Here is a 12,935-nt window from a genome sequence, read left to right as displayed (position 1 = left end):
CCAGTATTCTGGCCTGGAGTCGAAAAGAGTCAGACATGACTGAGCAACTTTCACTTTCAGTGGATACAGTGATGTTAGACTTTGAAACTTTATTTCAGCCAGAAGAGGGGATTTCATGGGCCTTTCATTCCACTTAAGTTATCTACTGATGCCCATGAGCCCTGAAGTCCATACTCCACAACAAGAGAAGCCACTGCAGTGAGAAGCCGATGCACCACAACTAAAGGGTAGCCCCCGCTCTCCACAACTAGAGAAAAGTCCTTCCAGAAACGAAGACCCAGTACAACAAGCAGAATAATAATAATAATAAATTTTAAAGATAAATTTTAAAAAATGTTAAAGGCAGAGAAAGGGAGGAGGAGGAGCAGCAAGGAAGATCAGGAAACAGGGCTTCAAGGAACACGTGGTCCACAGGATCAGAGATGTAAGGGGCTCGGGGGAAGAGATGGGAACCCTACTAAGCTTCTGTCTTATTCCAGAATTCTTATTCACTTCAAGGGAGTGAATGAATAGGTTAGAATCAAATTACAGTGAGGTGAAGAGAGAATGACCCAACCATCCACCTGACTTGCTGAAGGAAGTGAAGGTAGCCCCTCTCTGACCGCACTTGAAAGAGCTTGGCTGAGAAAACCAATGACTAGAGGTTAACTGGAGAATGAGGGCCAATAAAGCCAAGGGATAAATGCACAGTTAGTTTTCCCTTGTACCTCAGTATACCCGGGGATTGGTTTCAGGACAAATCCAAGGATGCTCAAGTCCCTTATGTAAAATGATGTAGTATTTGCATACAACCTATGCATATCTTCCTGTACATTTTATCTTTTTTTGTTCCTCATATACATTTAGGCTACTTATAACGCCTAATACAATGTAAACGATATGTAAATAGTTGGCAGCACATGGCAAATTCAAGGTTTGCATTCTGGAACTTTCCGAAATTTTTCACATATTTTCAGTCCTCTGTTGGTTGAATTCAAGGCTGTGTAACCCAGGGACACGGAGGGCCCATTGTATTCCACATTTTCCCCTGGTGTCTATATTTGTACATTTACTACACCTGATGCTATTTACTTAAAATACCAAATACTCATAAACCCACATTCTTCCACTGATCACTTGATTCCTACTCTCTATTTCTTCCCCCACCTTAGAAACACACATATATGCACATACACACTCAAACATACACTTACACAGACAACTATCTAACCGGCCAACTAGGTACCCTAGAGAAAAACAGTTGCTTAGCCTGACCTTAGATTCCAGACCATCAGACACCAAACACAAAACCGCAGGAAAGCGGGAGGCGGGTGCGACCTGGAAAACAGGGAAGGAAAGGTTCCACTGGGCGGGTGTTTGGTCAGACATGATTTCAGTATGACATTCGAGAGAAGATAATTGGCATTTTATAGGGAATGAAAATCAACAGCATTTCTAATTTTATTTCTTGCTAGGATGACAGCAGGGAGTTGTGAATACTGATGAGCTTGGCAAAATCCGACTTCAGGAAGGGAGAGGGAGGTCCCTCGCGCCTGGAGCCTGGGGCTGAGAGCAGGGGGGAGCTGAGGCCCAGGAAGGCAGGCTAGCTTCTTTGCAGGCTTTACCTCGTCAGGAAGGCGCAGGCTTCCAGAAGCGCTGTGGGACACAACAAAGCCAGAGATTCAGAAACGGATTCCTTTTTTTTTTTTTCTTGGAATCAATACATCAATCAAAGAAGACACTAAAACAGACTTCCCTCTGCCCTTCTTCCCCACTGTAGGTCAAAGCTTGCCATCCCCATAGTTCCCAATGACCCCTCCTGCTAAGAGCAGCAGGGCCCAAGGGAGCACAGAGAAGCTCTGGTCCTCGTTGAGCTTCGAGATTTCCTGCTCTGGCCTGAGTGACACAAGCCCCACCCACTTGTCTCCAGGTGAATCAGCTGTCACACTCTCAAGTTCACATGGTCCTTGAATTTCTTCTGTGAGCAACTGATCATCTTCGTGCAAATCTGCCTGCAGTAGCGTCTACCTACTCATTCACTCATTCACCCATGAAGCCCTCCTGAGCACCTGCTTTGCACGAGTCTCGTTTAAGTGCTGGGGATTCAGCACAGACAGAGGAGCCCTGCCCTCCAGAGGGGTATAGTCTGCGCCGTCCTGAGTGGGCTGCTCTGAAGAGTAGCCCTGCAGTAGGGTTTGTAAGTGTGGCCCTAGATCCACCTGCATCACGATTCCCCGAGATATCTGTGGATACAGCAGGGTTTCCCAGCCTTGGCACTACTGACATTGGGGCTGGGGAATTCTTCATTGTGAAGGCTGTTCTGTGCTTTGTTTAGAAGCATCCCTGCTTCTACCTGCAGACGCCAGCAGCACCCCTGCCCGAAGTCATCAGAATTAAAAACACTTCCTGGCATTGCCAAATGCCTCAGGGGCAAAATCATCCTTGGTTGAGAACCACTGATGTAGAGAGTCCCAGCCTTCCCCCTCCCCCTGGACCACCACAGAAGCCCCACCAAGGCCTCCAACTCCCCTGGGGAGGGACCAGGAACAGGGACCTGGATGACTCCAGTGCACAGAGGAGGCAGAACTCACTAAGATGTGGGAATTATTGCCTGGAGCCTTACCACACTCTGCTATGTCTTCTAAACATTTTTAAATTGTTGTCAATACATTTTCCTGGCTAAAATGGTTTTGAGAATTTGTATTCTCTATGGTTACTGTTTGTGGTAACTGCCTAGAAATCAGAATTTGCCATTTCTCAATATATATGTAAATACATGTGTACATATGTTTATATGCATTGGCAGGAAGGTTCTTTACCACTAGCACCACCTGGGAAACCCATGTCTATACATACATACATATATTTACGTACATAGATATATTTACATGCATACACATATTTACAATTGCTATCAGCATTATAAAAATTTAGCATATTATCTACTGCTTTACTTTATTCTCTAATTCCTTCACTTCATCAACAAGAGCATAATTTCCTGAGGTATTTGTTGTTCAGTCACTCAGTCATGTCCAACTCTTTGCGACCCCATGGACTGCAGCACACCAGGCCTCCCTGTCCTTCACCATCTCCATCTCTGAGGTACAGAGACATTGTATTGCCTTAACATTTTTAAACCCACATCACCCCCAAAATGTTTGACCCTCCAACTTTGACCTTCATGCAAGATGGTTTCTCAGTGATGCTATTGATATTCCACTTACGGGAGGTTGAGCATTTTTTCAGGTTGGCAATAGCCGTGACATACTCTGTCCCCAGATATTTTTCATACGTTGGTCTGCCTTCAAGTTTGGCCAGACACTCAGTGTTGTCATTGAACAGAAGGTTTTTGGTTTCAGATTTGAACAAACAAAACTTGTCCGGGCAGTCTTTTCCATTTCTCCCGAACAGAGCCTGTGTCAGAAGGGCAGACAGTAAGAGACCAGCTGAGGAAAAGAGGAGAGATTATGGACCTGGGAGGCAATTTCTGCTGTGCAGGGTCAGCTGCAGGAAGACCGTGGGGCAAAAGGGGCTGAGCTCTAGAAGCGACCCGCTGTCCTGGCTGAGCCTTCCCTGCCCTGTGTCCCCCTGCTCCAGGCCCCAGGCCAGCGCCCAGGCACCTCACCACTTCTGATATCACTTCCCACCATCTTGCCTTGCTTCTTAATCTGTGGCCTCCACCCTCAGAACTTCTTATGGGTGACTAGGTACCAGATGAGGAGTTTGAGAACCGTCCTCAAGGTTAATCACCTCTAGCATTCTAATAGGCCGGCTCTCCCAGAGGGGCAGTCTGCATGGGAAATCCTCTCTGCCACAGACCGGGTCATTGCCTTGGGCAGGTCACCTAGTCTCCCCCGACCGTGGTTCCTCCTTTGTGCCCAGGGCTCCCAGAGGTAAGCTGCAAGGACCAAGCACCTTCATAGTGGAGACCTCTTAACAGCACCTGTGACTATGCATAGTGGGAGCTCCATACATGCTAGTTATTGGGCCTATTTTTACATCCCAGGGTCACTGTCTTTAAAGCACATCTAGAAGAAAACATGCCGTTTTAACACAGAACTAGATAAGCTAATAGAAAAATCCCAGACTTAAAGGAAATTATAGGATTTCTTTCAAATGTCTTCACATAGAGAGTCTTACATCTATAGAGGTTCTGGGTCGGTTGTTTTTAGAGATTACAAGTGCACGGGCCTTGTCGAGAACGCTGCCCAGCCAGCCCAGGCTCTGCAGACATCAACAGAAGAAACTCAACTTTCTACCTGACTGTGAGAGCAAGGCTCAGTCGCCTCCCTCATTTGCCGGAAGAACAACAGGAGGCTCAAGGAGAGACAGCCTCTCCTGGCTGGGCAGTGAGCACACGCCCAGGGGCCTGAGACTCGGGGCAGCCCCTCAGTGCGGACAAATACTGTCATCTCCAGCTTCAAGCGGGGGCCCAAGGAAGAACGGCTGGCGATGAGCGGCTCCACTGGGCTCCGTGGCTGACCACCTAAGAGGAGCCCCTGCAGGTAAGAACAGGCAGGAGGCCCTGCGATCCTCACCTGCTGGTGGAGCAGCACCTGTTCCACATGTGCTGCCCTATCGCTCCGAGACACCACAGCGTGACTTGGGGCCTCCGCCAGGTAGCAGTTCTGAGCCTCTGTCACAGGCTTCCTGGTGCCATCGAGGCAGAGCAACCTGAAGTCCTCGCGGTTCAAGTTCTTAGCCCAGTCTGCACTGCTCTCTCCTGGAGATAGAGAGAAGGCTGCATCAGCCACGGCTGCCCGGCTGAGTCAAAGCCTCCTTTCTGGGGCTGTGACCACCCACCGGCCTCTTGAAATGCACACATGTGAAGGAGAACAAATAAAGCTCCTCAAGTTATACAGACTTCAAACGTATCAAATATCCGCGCTATATCCTCACGATGGAGTCTTACTCAGCAACAAGAAGGAGCCAAGTTCTGACACATGCTACCACGCGGATGAAAACATGATGCAAAGTGAAACAAGCCAGTCACAGAAGACCACGTATCGTAGGATTCCATTTCTGTGAAATGCCCACAATAGGCAAATCTATTTTTTGAAGACAGAAAGTGAATTGGTGGTTGCCAGCTCTGGGGGTGGGGTGAAGCGACTGCTAACAGGAGCAGAGCTTCTTTGAGGGGTTTTGTGAACGTTCTCCTGTTGGATTTTGTTGGCAACTGCACCGCTCTGTGAATGCACTGGAGATTACTGAATCGGACAGTCCGAATGGGTGGATTTTACAGTAGGTAAATTATATCTCCATAAAGCTGTTACATTGGAATGTGTATCATGAAAATATGGAAAATCCATATTTTCCAGCAAGTTCCAGAAATAGAAGCGCTGGTTTGTGTTCAAGAAGAAGTTGTTTCCTTTCGTATTCCAATGCTCTTAATGTAACTAGAAGAAGGATAGGAACTTCTCTTATGGGTCTATCAAATATATTTAAATCAATTTCAATAAAATACAGTTGCAAAATCCCAGAGAAGCTTAAAACTATACTCAGCTGAGCCCTGGAGATCACTTCGATTCAAGGTTCCTGAATTCGAAATGCAGTTGTGTGCATGCCCGCCTGTGTGTATGCAAATCGCCTGTGTGTATGCAAATATGACTTCCTTGGTCTCACGGCTGCTTCTCTCCTTTTGCCCTCTCCCCTCAAGAAAACACTTCCTCCAATAGATCATCCCAAAATTTACATGTCTGGCCTCAGTCGCTCTCCCCAGGGACTTGAGGAAGCAGAGGCTAGGACTGTAGCTGGCTCTGAAGGAGGGAGGTGGAAAGCTGAGGCAGTTCTTTCTCCAGGGGAGGAAGAGGCTTTCTCCAGCCTCTGGGTGGGGAGGCTGTCGGGAGGTGAGCACAGGGGTGCAGTTTAGAAGGTAGCAAACTGCTGAGAGTCTTGAATTTATCATTATTATTTTCACCAGAGGTCAGAAGAGAGTGGCTACTTCTCTACTGGCTGGCCGATCTTCCCTTTGATCATCTGCATCCACCTGTGATTTTGCCCTCATTCACTCCCCAAGGAGTCTCCCCACTGAGAGTTTATAGGGGCTGAATGAAGGCTTCTACTTCCTTTTTTAAAAGGGGAAATTTTACTTGCATATGTCAATTTTTTTTTTTTTTAGTATCATTCACCTTCAACTTCTGATCAGCTGAGACAGGCAGATGACGTGCTTCTGTGGCCCAGAATCAAGGTCACCTCTGGAACTGACTGAGCTCCACTGTAACCATTGCCAAAAGCCCACCTGATCCTTACCAACCAGTTTCCTGACTCCATATTATTAACAGGAAAAAGTGTCTACCCTGGTACTCACCCTCTAGCGCCCTAACCATTCACCTAATGCCACCATTCCAGCAGCAATTTTCGTCTTGAGGCTATAAAACTTGGCTACTTACCCAGGAAAGAGTTGGCTCTCCCTTGAGCCTAGCTGCTGTTCTAACAGTGTTCGGTCGACTCTCCCTGGTCAGGAGGTCGGCCCACTGCGCCTGCACCCTCGTTATCTCTGCTCCTTGTTCTTATAAAGTCGCTCCTTTCTGAAATACTCTGTGTCAGGAAATTCTCTTCCAACCCACGCTGGGACTGCCACAACGGTAGGCTATGTTGTGACGGCAAAGATTGTGCTCTGAAGGGGAAAGGAAAACACCTTCACCTACCATTAGTGTTCTCCCAGACTGTGTCATTTTTCACAAATGCAACGTCCCCAACGTCCTCAGCCAGGCACCTAAATTGTCCCAGAGAATAAAAACATTGCCAGAGAGGAAAAACTATTAGAATTTTCATAACTATTTATAACACGCATTCCAAAAACTGCAACATGGAAGTAAACATAGAAAAAATAAAGACAAATATGTCCAGGAACTTTAGAGTTTAAAATGGTAGCTGAAAGACTTCTGAGTACCCTCCCTCCTTCTAAAATGCCAATAACATGGCACGAATGAGATTTTTTTTTAAGCCACAAATCCATGAGTGAGAGGAAGGCAAGAGGGAAAGAGAGAAGATAATAATGTCATTTGGAAGTCAGAGATCAAATGGGTGAGCGGTAATTGACCCAACAGAGCAAAGAAAACTGTGACATAAATTGGACACCCAAGTGTCTGACTTGGGTGGGGGACACCCAAGGAGAAAGCTGATGTGCACAGCAGACCTCCAGAAAGACTCAACAATTAAAAGCACTAGGTACCACTGAAAGTAGCTGAGAACAGGAGGACTAAATAGAGCCTATATACATGTGTAAATACATATGTGCCATTCAATGGATTAAAAGAAGACCCACATAAATACCCTCTTGAAGTTTCAGAACACTGGAGGGAGATTTAAAAAATAATTTTTACAACTATTGCTTATTTCTTTTATTTTTTAAAATCAAAAACTTTTCAAGAAAATAATTTTCAAAGCATTACATGGGATGAAACCCTGAACTCATTTTTCCTAAAGAGTGTTTTTCATTCATTATTTAATCTCTGAAATTTAGAGATAAATACGCATCAAATATGTCTGATTTATTTACCCTTCAAAAAAATATTCTTTGTGTAGATCTGTTTACTAAAACATCTCGTGAGCTTTCTAAAATTTCTCTCTCAGAATTAGGAAGCCAAAAATAAACTGCTGAAAACTTAAAAACAATTTTCTTTTCAAGAAGAAAGAAATGTCATATACAAAGAATTAAGGATCAAAAACCACTATCAGCTTTCTCATCAGAAACTCTAGATTTAGAAGACAATGGATTGATGCTCTTAAATTTCTGAATTTGCTTATTTTCTATGTTACATTCTGCATAATTTTTTCATATATTTTTCACATCACTACTTCTCTTTTTAGCTATGTTTAATCTGTTAAATTGGTCAGCTGCATAGCTAACTTCAATTGCTGTACTTTTTTTCCTTTCTAGAAGTTCTATTTATTCCTTTTAAGAACACTAATCTGCTGATTCTTCTGTTTTCCACTTCCGGCAACTTCTTCCCTGTGTGTTTGTTTAACATTGTTATAGTTACTCTTTTTACTGTGTCTGGCTCATTATTATTCAGAGTATTTCTGAGCAGTCTTTGAGGCCTAACCTGAAGATGCTGTTTTCCAGACAGGTTCCTAGAGAAGTGATGTCCTTAGTCTAGGGTCACTTTTTTTAGAATTAGGAGTTGAGAATTTCTGAACCATCCTAAGAGACACAAGTTGCAGCTGCAAATTCATGTAAGAGCTGGCCCATGGTTTCACTTTTTCGGGGATGGTATGTATTTTCCTCAGCATCTAGGCAACTTGAAGCCCTATGGGAGTGGAGCGGAAGCTACCTCTCGTTCAGCCCTACCCTAAAGGTATATGTAACCTCTGAGTGTAAGTTTGTCAGTCACTAACTGTCCTCAGGACAAAGTGGCTCCACTTAGCTCCCTGAGTCCCTGTCTCCTTAGATTTTAGTCTAATAATCCCTTGTTACTTTGTCAGTTATTCAATGCTCTTAGGAATGTGTCTGTGTGTGTGTGTGTTTGTGCTGAATCCAACATTTTTCCTTGTTTTTCGTGGGACAGTTGATCAAGCCAGTTAATACTGCCATTTCCCAGATGTGGAAATCCTGTCAAAATTCCTAGGGAAAATTTTTTCTAGTCTACACTTATTCAGTCAAACTATAAATCCCTTCAAGGGTGGACTAAAGATGTTTTTAAACATGTAAATACTCAAAAACCAGCAACTCCTACTCACTCTTTCTCAAAAAGACATGTTCTGTCGCAACAAAATCCTGAAAGCGAAAGATGAGGGATCCAGAAAACAAGTCCTTTAACAGGAAGTAAGACAATGGAAAATCCCAGAATGATGATTCAGGGGAATCCCAGGAGCAGTTGTTCCGGGGGGAGCCTAGAAAGGATCAATCTAGACTGGGAAGGAGGGTGGAAACTTCAGATGCAACATTCGCAAGTAAATGATGAACCTGGGGCCGCACCCAGTCTGTTTATGCACAGAACGTTAGGAGATTTGTGCTACAAGTAGAAGGTTTGAAGATGAATGAGTGATTTTTTAAAAGCAGTATAGAAAGTTAAGCAAAGTTTAATAAGACATTTATCAACTCCAGAGTAAACTAAAACTTTGTACAGTAAGGGAAATATAATCTTATTATGTCACATATTTAATATGAGACTAAAATTTGCATATTCATGATAAAGTAAGCCCTAAATACGTCATACTCTTTTTGGACACTAAAAGGAGGTGAAGTCTGTGGTTATCAGTGGAAGAGGCACAGGAGCAGTAACAGAGGCTAGATTTTCTTCCTTCATAATAAAAAATCAGCAGAAAATAGCTGACATTTAAAAACTGAGAACCAGCAGTATATGAGGATGTCAGAGAGACGAACAGAACTTCCAGTTCCAACTTTCGAGTTGAGCAAAAGACAAAGCATTTCCTTCTAGTATAAATAGGAATTCTAAAGTGTATGTGTTTTCAGTGAAATAGTGCCTTACTATAGGTTTGAAAAGGAAAACCTCATGGTTTTTTATCAGACAAGTTGTCTGTTCAGTATTTCTGAGTGGAATCACATGACAGCTTTTCCATGTGCAAAAATTTAGCCCCTTAAAAATTTTTTGTACATTCATGAAATATTTAATAAGTCACTCAGAGTAGAGCAAAAGCTACTTTTATATCATCCCATCACTGGAGAGAGGGCTACTGAATTTATATTTAAAAAATTCCAAAGACCAGTTTGAGCAGAGTTTCTCAGATACATGACGCCACCTGGTGGTGAAATATATTCTTGGCGAATAGAGAAAAAATAACGGATGGGGGAGAACTCTGCCCTTCAAACCCCTAATCATATCACTCAGAAGTCACAGCTGCATGAATGGGATTGAAAAAATGAGGACTGTGAAAAGATACTGTAATTCACTAAGTGTTTATAATTTGTGAATTCTGAAAACATTTTTTGGTTTATTTTTCACTAGTGGAGAATAACTCTGCAACACTCTTTCTCTGCCATTTCTAAGGCCAAAATCAAAGAGAGCAGAAAAACGCAAGACATAACTACCTAGACTGGGGGAGAAGGTGGTGCTTACGGGAAAGAGAATTCTTCCCCATAAAACTGAGTTGCCGAAAGGACTTAGACCACAACCTCTCCCTATCTGATTCTGGACATGACACTGAGGTCCACTGAGATTGACCTTGGTTCCAGGACACAGGAAGGGGCCCAGCAGAGCTGAGGTCAGACAGACCCAGGGTCAGTCCCCACTCGTGGGGTGGTGGGTGTGGTGGGAGAAGCCCTCCCCTGGCCCGCCCATCAGCTGATCCCCAGGCTGCTCCCGACAGACCACATCAGGCCCCTTAGCAATGCAGTGCCAAAGGCCTGCGGGCACAGCAGGGGGAAGGAGAAGAGAAGCACTGAACTGTAAACATCACCACGTGTAAAACAGACAGTCGCTGTACCACACAGGGAGCTCAACTTGGGGCTCAGCGATAACCTGCAGGGGTGTTCCGGGGGGCGGGCGGCAGAGAGGGAGGCGATATACATATACTCCTAGTACTTATGGTTGATTCATGCTTTGTACGGCAGAAAGCAACAGATCATTGTTAAGCAGTCGTCCTCCAATTAAAAATAAAGGGAATATATTTTACAAAGAGAAAAAAAAAAGAAACGTGGCGTGCCAAGGTCCTGGAGGATGAGGGACAAGGCCCTGTCCTGATGAGGCCTGGCCACAGCACTCACCTGAAAGCCCCGGTGTAGCCATAGTACTTCTCCTTTGTGTTGGGCACACACTTGTCCAGGCCCTGGTCGTCACCAGCACACAGTGCACAGAGACTGGATTTCGGGTCGGCCCCAGGGGCACAGCTCTGACTAAAGAATTCATCTGCAGAGAAGAAACAGGGGGAGCCAGCTCTTCCTACCTGTGTCAAGGTTAAGTGGTCTTTGCCTAACAGGGGACGGACGTGGCTTGGTTTCTGTTCATCACACTGACCAAGGCAGACAGAACACAGACATTATAACACGTAGTGACAAGTTACCACCAACCTGGGCCCCAGCAGGACTCAGAAAAACTTGAGACTATGGGAAGCCTGACTGGGGCTGGAGAAGAGAGTCTGTGACTGTACAAAGGGTCCCATCACCGCAGCCTCGAGCAGGGGACTCAGCTTGATGAATTCAATGGCCATGGTATCAGAAGCTGCAAAATGTCCAGGTTCTGATCTCCCCGTTTTCCTCAGGAATAGGAACCCTGATTTTTACCAGGGCACCTGGTACCCGGTTAAACAGAGATGAGCCTTATCAGACTCTGTGGCTAGTAAGCCACGTGGCTAGGCACTCACTACCGAAATAAGAGCGGGAGTATCGGGGGCCAGTATCCTGACACATGTTCTGCCCCTTCTTCCCTTCCTTCATTCTGCACGTGGAAAGCAGAAGCAGGGGCTGGACCGCCAGATGTGACAGGAGCCGTGAGTGACCTTGAGCATGGAAGTCACATACGTGTCAAAACAGCCAGATATTTGAAAGCCAGGTCCCTGATACCATGTTGCTGTCCTGTCAGCTCTGGATAAGCCACCTTTGGGCTTTGCTCACATGAGAGAGAAATAAGCCTTTCTATTCACTTCTACTGGGGGTTCTCTGCCCTTGCAGCTGAACCAAATCTAGACCAACTCATCATGCGATTTAGCCCACATTAAGAAGTGAGTGGGGGCTTCTCTGGTGGTAAAGAATCCACCTGCCAGTGCAGGAGATTCAGGTCCAATCCCTGGGTCGGGAAGATTCCCTGGAGAAGGAAATGGCAACCCACTCCAATATTCTTGCCTGGAGGAATCCCATGGACAGAGGAGCCTGGCGGGCTACAGTTAATGGGGTCGCAGAGTTGGACACAACTTAGCGACTAAACAACAACAACAAGAAGTTAACACGGATTAAAACAGGTTAAAGAGAGAGGAAATAAAAGTGACAAGGAAGCCCTGCCCGAATGAGCAAATAGCACCCCTTATCTGACTTGTGCATTTCCTGCCACTGGAAAAGCCACACCACGTGCCAAGCTCAGGCGATGCTGGGAGTGTCCCTCCACGGTCCTGGCAGCCTCCCCACAGCTTAGAGGCAGCCCTGGGGTCAGAGAGAGCCACACCAGGGTGCACTCCTGGGGAGGAGCAGAGCCATATGAAAGCCTGCCAAGGTGGAATCGCAAAGACCCATTCAAAATGCAGCAGGGCCCCACCGGAGCAGAGGCTTGCCCGGGACATGAGCCACAATGAGAACGTGGCACACACCTCTCCATCACCAGGCCCACGGCAGGTAGGGTGTGGCTACTGTGTGAGGCGTGAGCATGGTGTACAGTGGGGAGGGCAGGAGTGGGGAGGCTGAGGCAGAAGTCTGGAGGTCTTACTGGGTTTCCTCTGTAGGTCAGTTCTGTGTAGTAGCAGAAGACACCTTTTATGAGGAAGGCAGGTGGCTTTTCCCAAACTAGGGAGCCAGCGCCTGGGAGGAATTTAGATCTGGAGCTCCAGGAGGTGGGAAAAAAAAAGACTTCTGAACTTCTCAAACCTGCATCCATTCTTAGCGTGCAGAGAGACAGACTGACACTCCAGTTCTGTGTCTCCATGTGGGGTGGACTGGGCGTGGGGCAGGCTGTGTGAAGAAACTGAAGAAGGCAGCCACAGGGGACCTTGCTTACACCAGACAAGGCCTGCAAATCCCAACCCTCCCTGCCCTGACTTTCTCAGGGGACCCCAGCCTACCCCCAGGATGGCCAACCCATGACTGCCTCAAGATTCCTACCAAATTTGCAGGAGCCTGTCTGGTTGGCAATCAGGCCCATGGGGATGTTCCAGCCTGCAGTCCTGTCCACGGCAGTGTGGCATGACTTCTTGCCTTTCAGAGAATTCCAAGTGAGCCCCTCATTTGCTTTCTTGACAACTGCCACAGCAAGGTACCCTTGGACAAACAGAAGAGCAAGTCTTAGCCTCCCAGGGCCCGGTCCGTAGACTCTACTGCACAGCGTGCAACCCAGGCCCACAAAGGTTAA

General features: G+C 46.0%; 1 protein-coding gene across 1 annotated transcript in view; it reads right to left on the bottom strand.

Moving 5' to 3' along the window:
* Window positions 1-1,416: 1,416 nt before the first annotated feature.
* LTF (lactotransferrin) overlaps window positions 1,417-12,935 on the bottom strand; it is a 28,489-nt gene continuing 16,970 nt past the window's right edge. The window contains exons 12-17 of the mRNA XM_061128799.1: window positions 12,689-12,844; window positions 10,649-10,790; window positions 6,627-6,694; window positions 4,518-4,702; window positions 3,204-3,393; window positions 1,417-1,635 (exon numbers count right to left, since the gene is read on the bottom strand). Of these exons, the coding sequence (XP_060984782.1) occupies window positions 1,601-1,635; window positions 3,204-3,393; window positions 4,518-4,702; window positions 6,627-6,694; window positions 10,649-10,790; window positions 12,689-12,844 (776 nt within the window). The 3' untranslated portion in view covers window positions 1,417-1,600. The remainder of the gene's footprint in view (window positions 1,636-3,203; window positions 3,394-4,517; window positions 4,703-6,626; window positions 6,695-10,648; window positions 10,791-12,688; window positions 12,845-12,935) is intronic.

The sequence above is a fragment of the Dama dama genome, chromosome 24, assembly GCF_033118175.1.
Source record: "Dama dama isolate Ldn47 chromosome 24, ASM3311817v1, whole genome shotgun sequence".
Lineage (NCBI taxonomy): Eukaryota > Metazoa > Chordata > Mammalia > Artiodactyla > Cervidae > Dama > Dama dama.
This window is presented reverse-complemented; position numbering and strand designations above follow the sequence as displayed.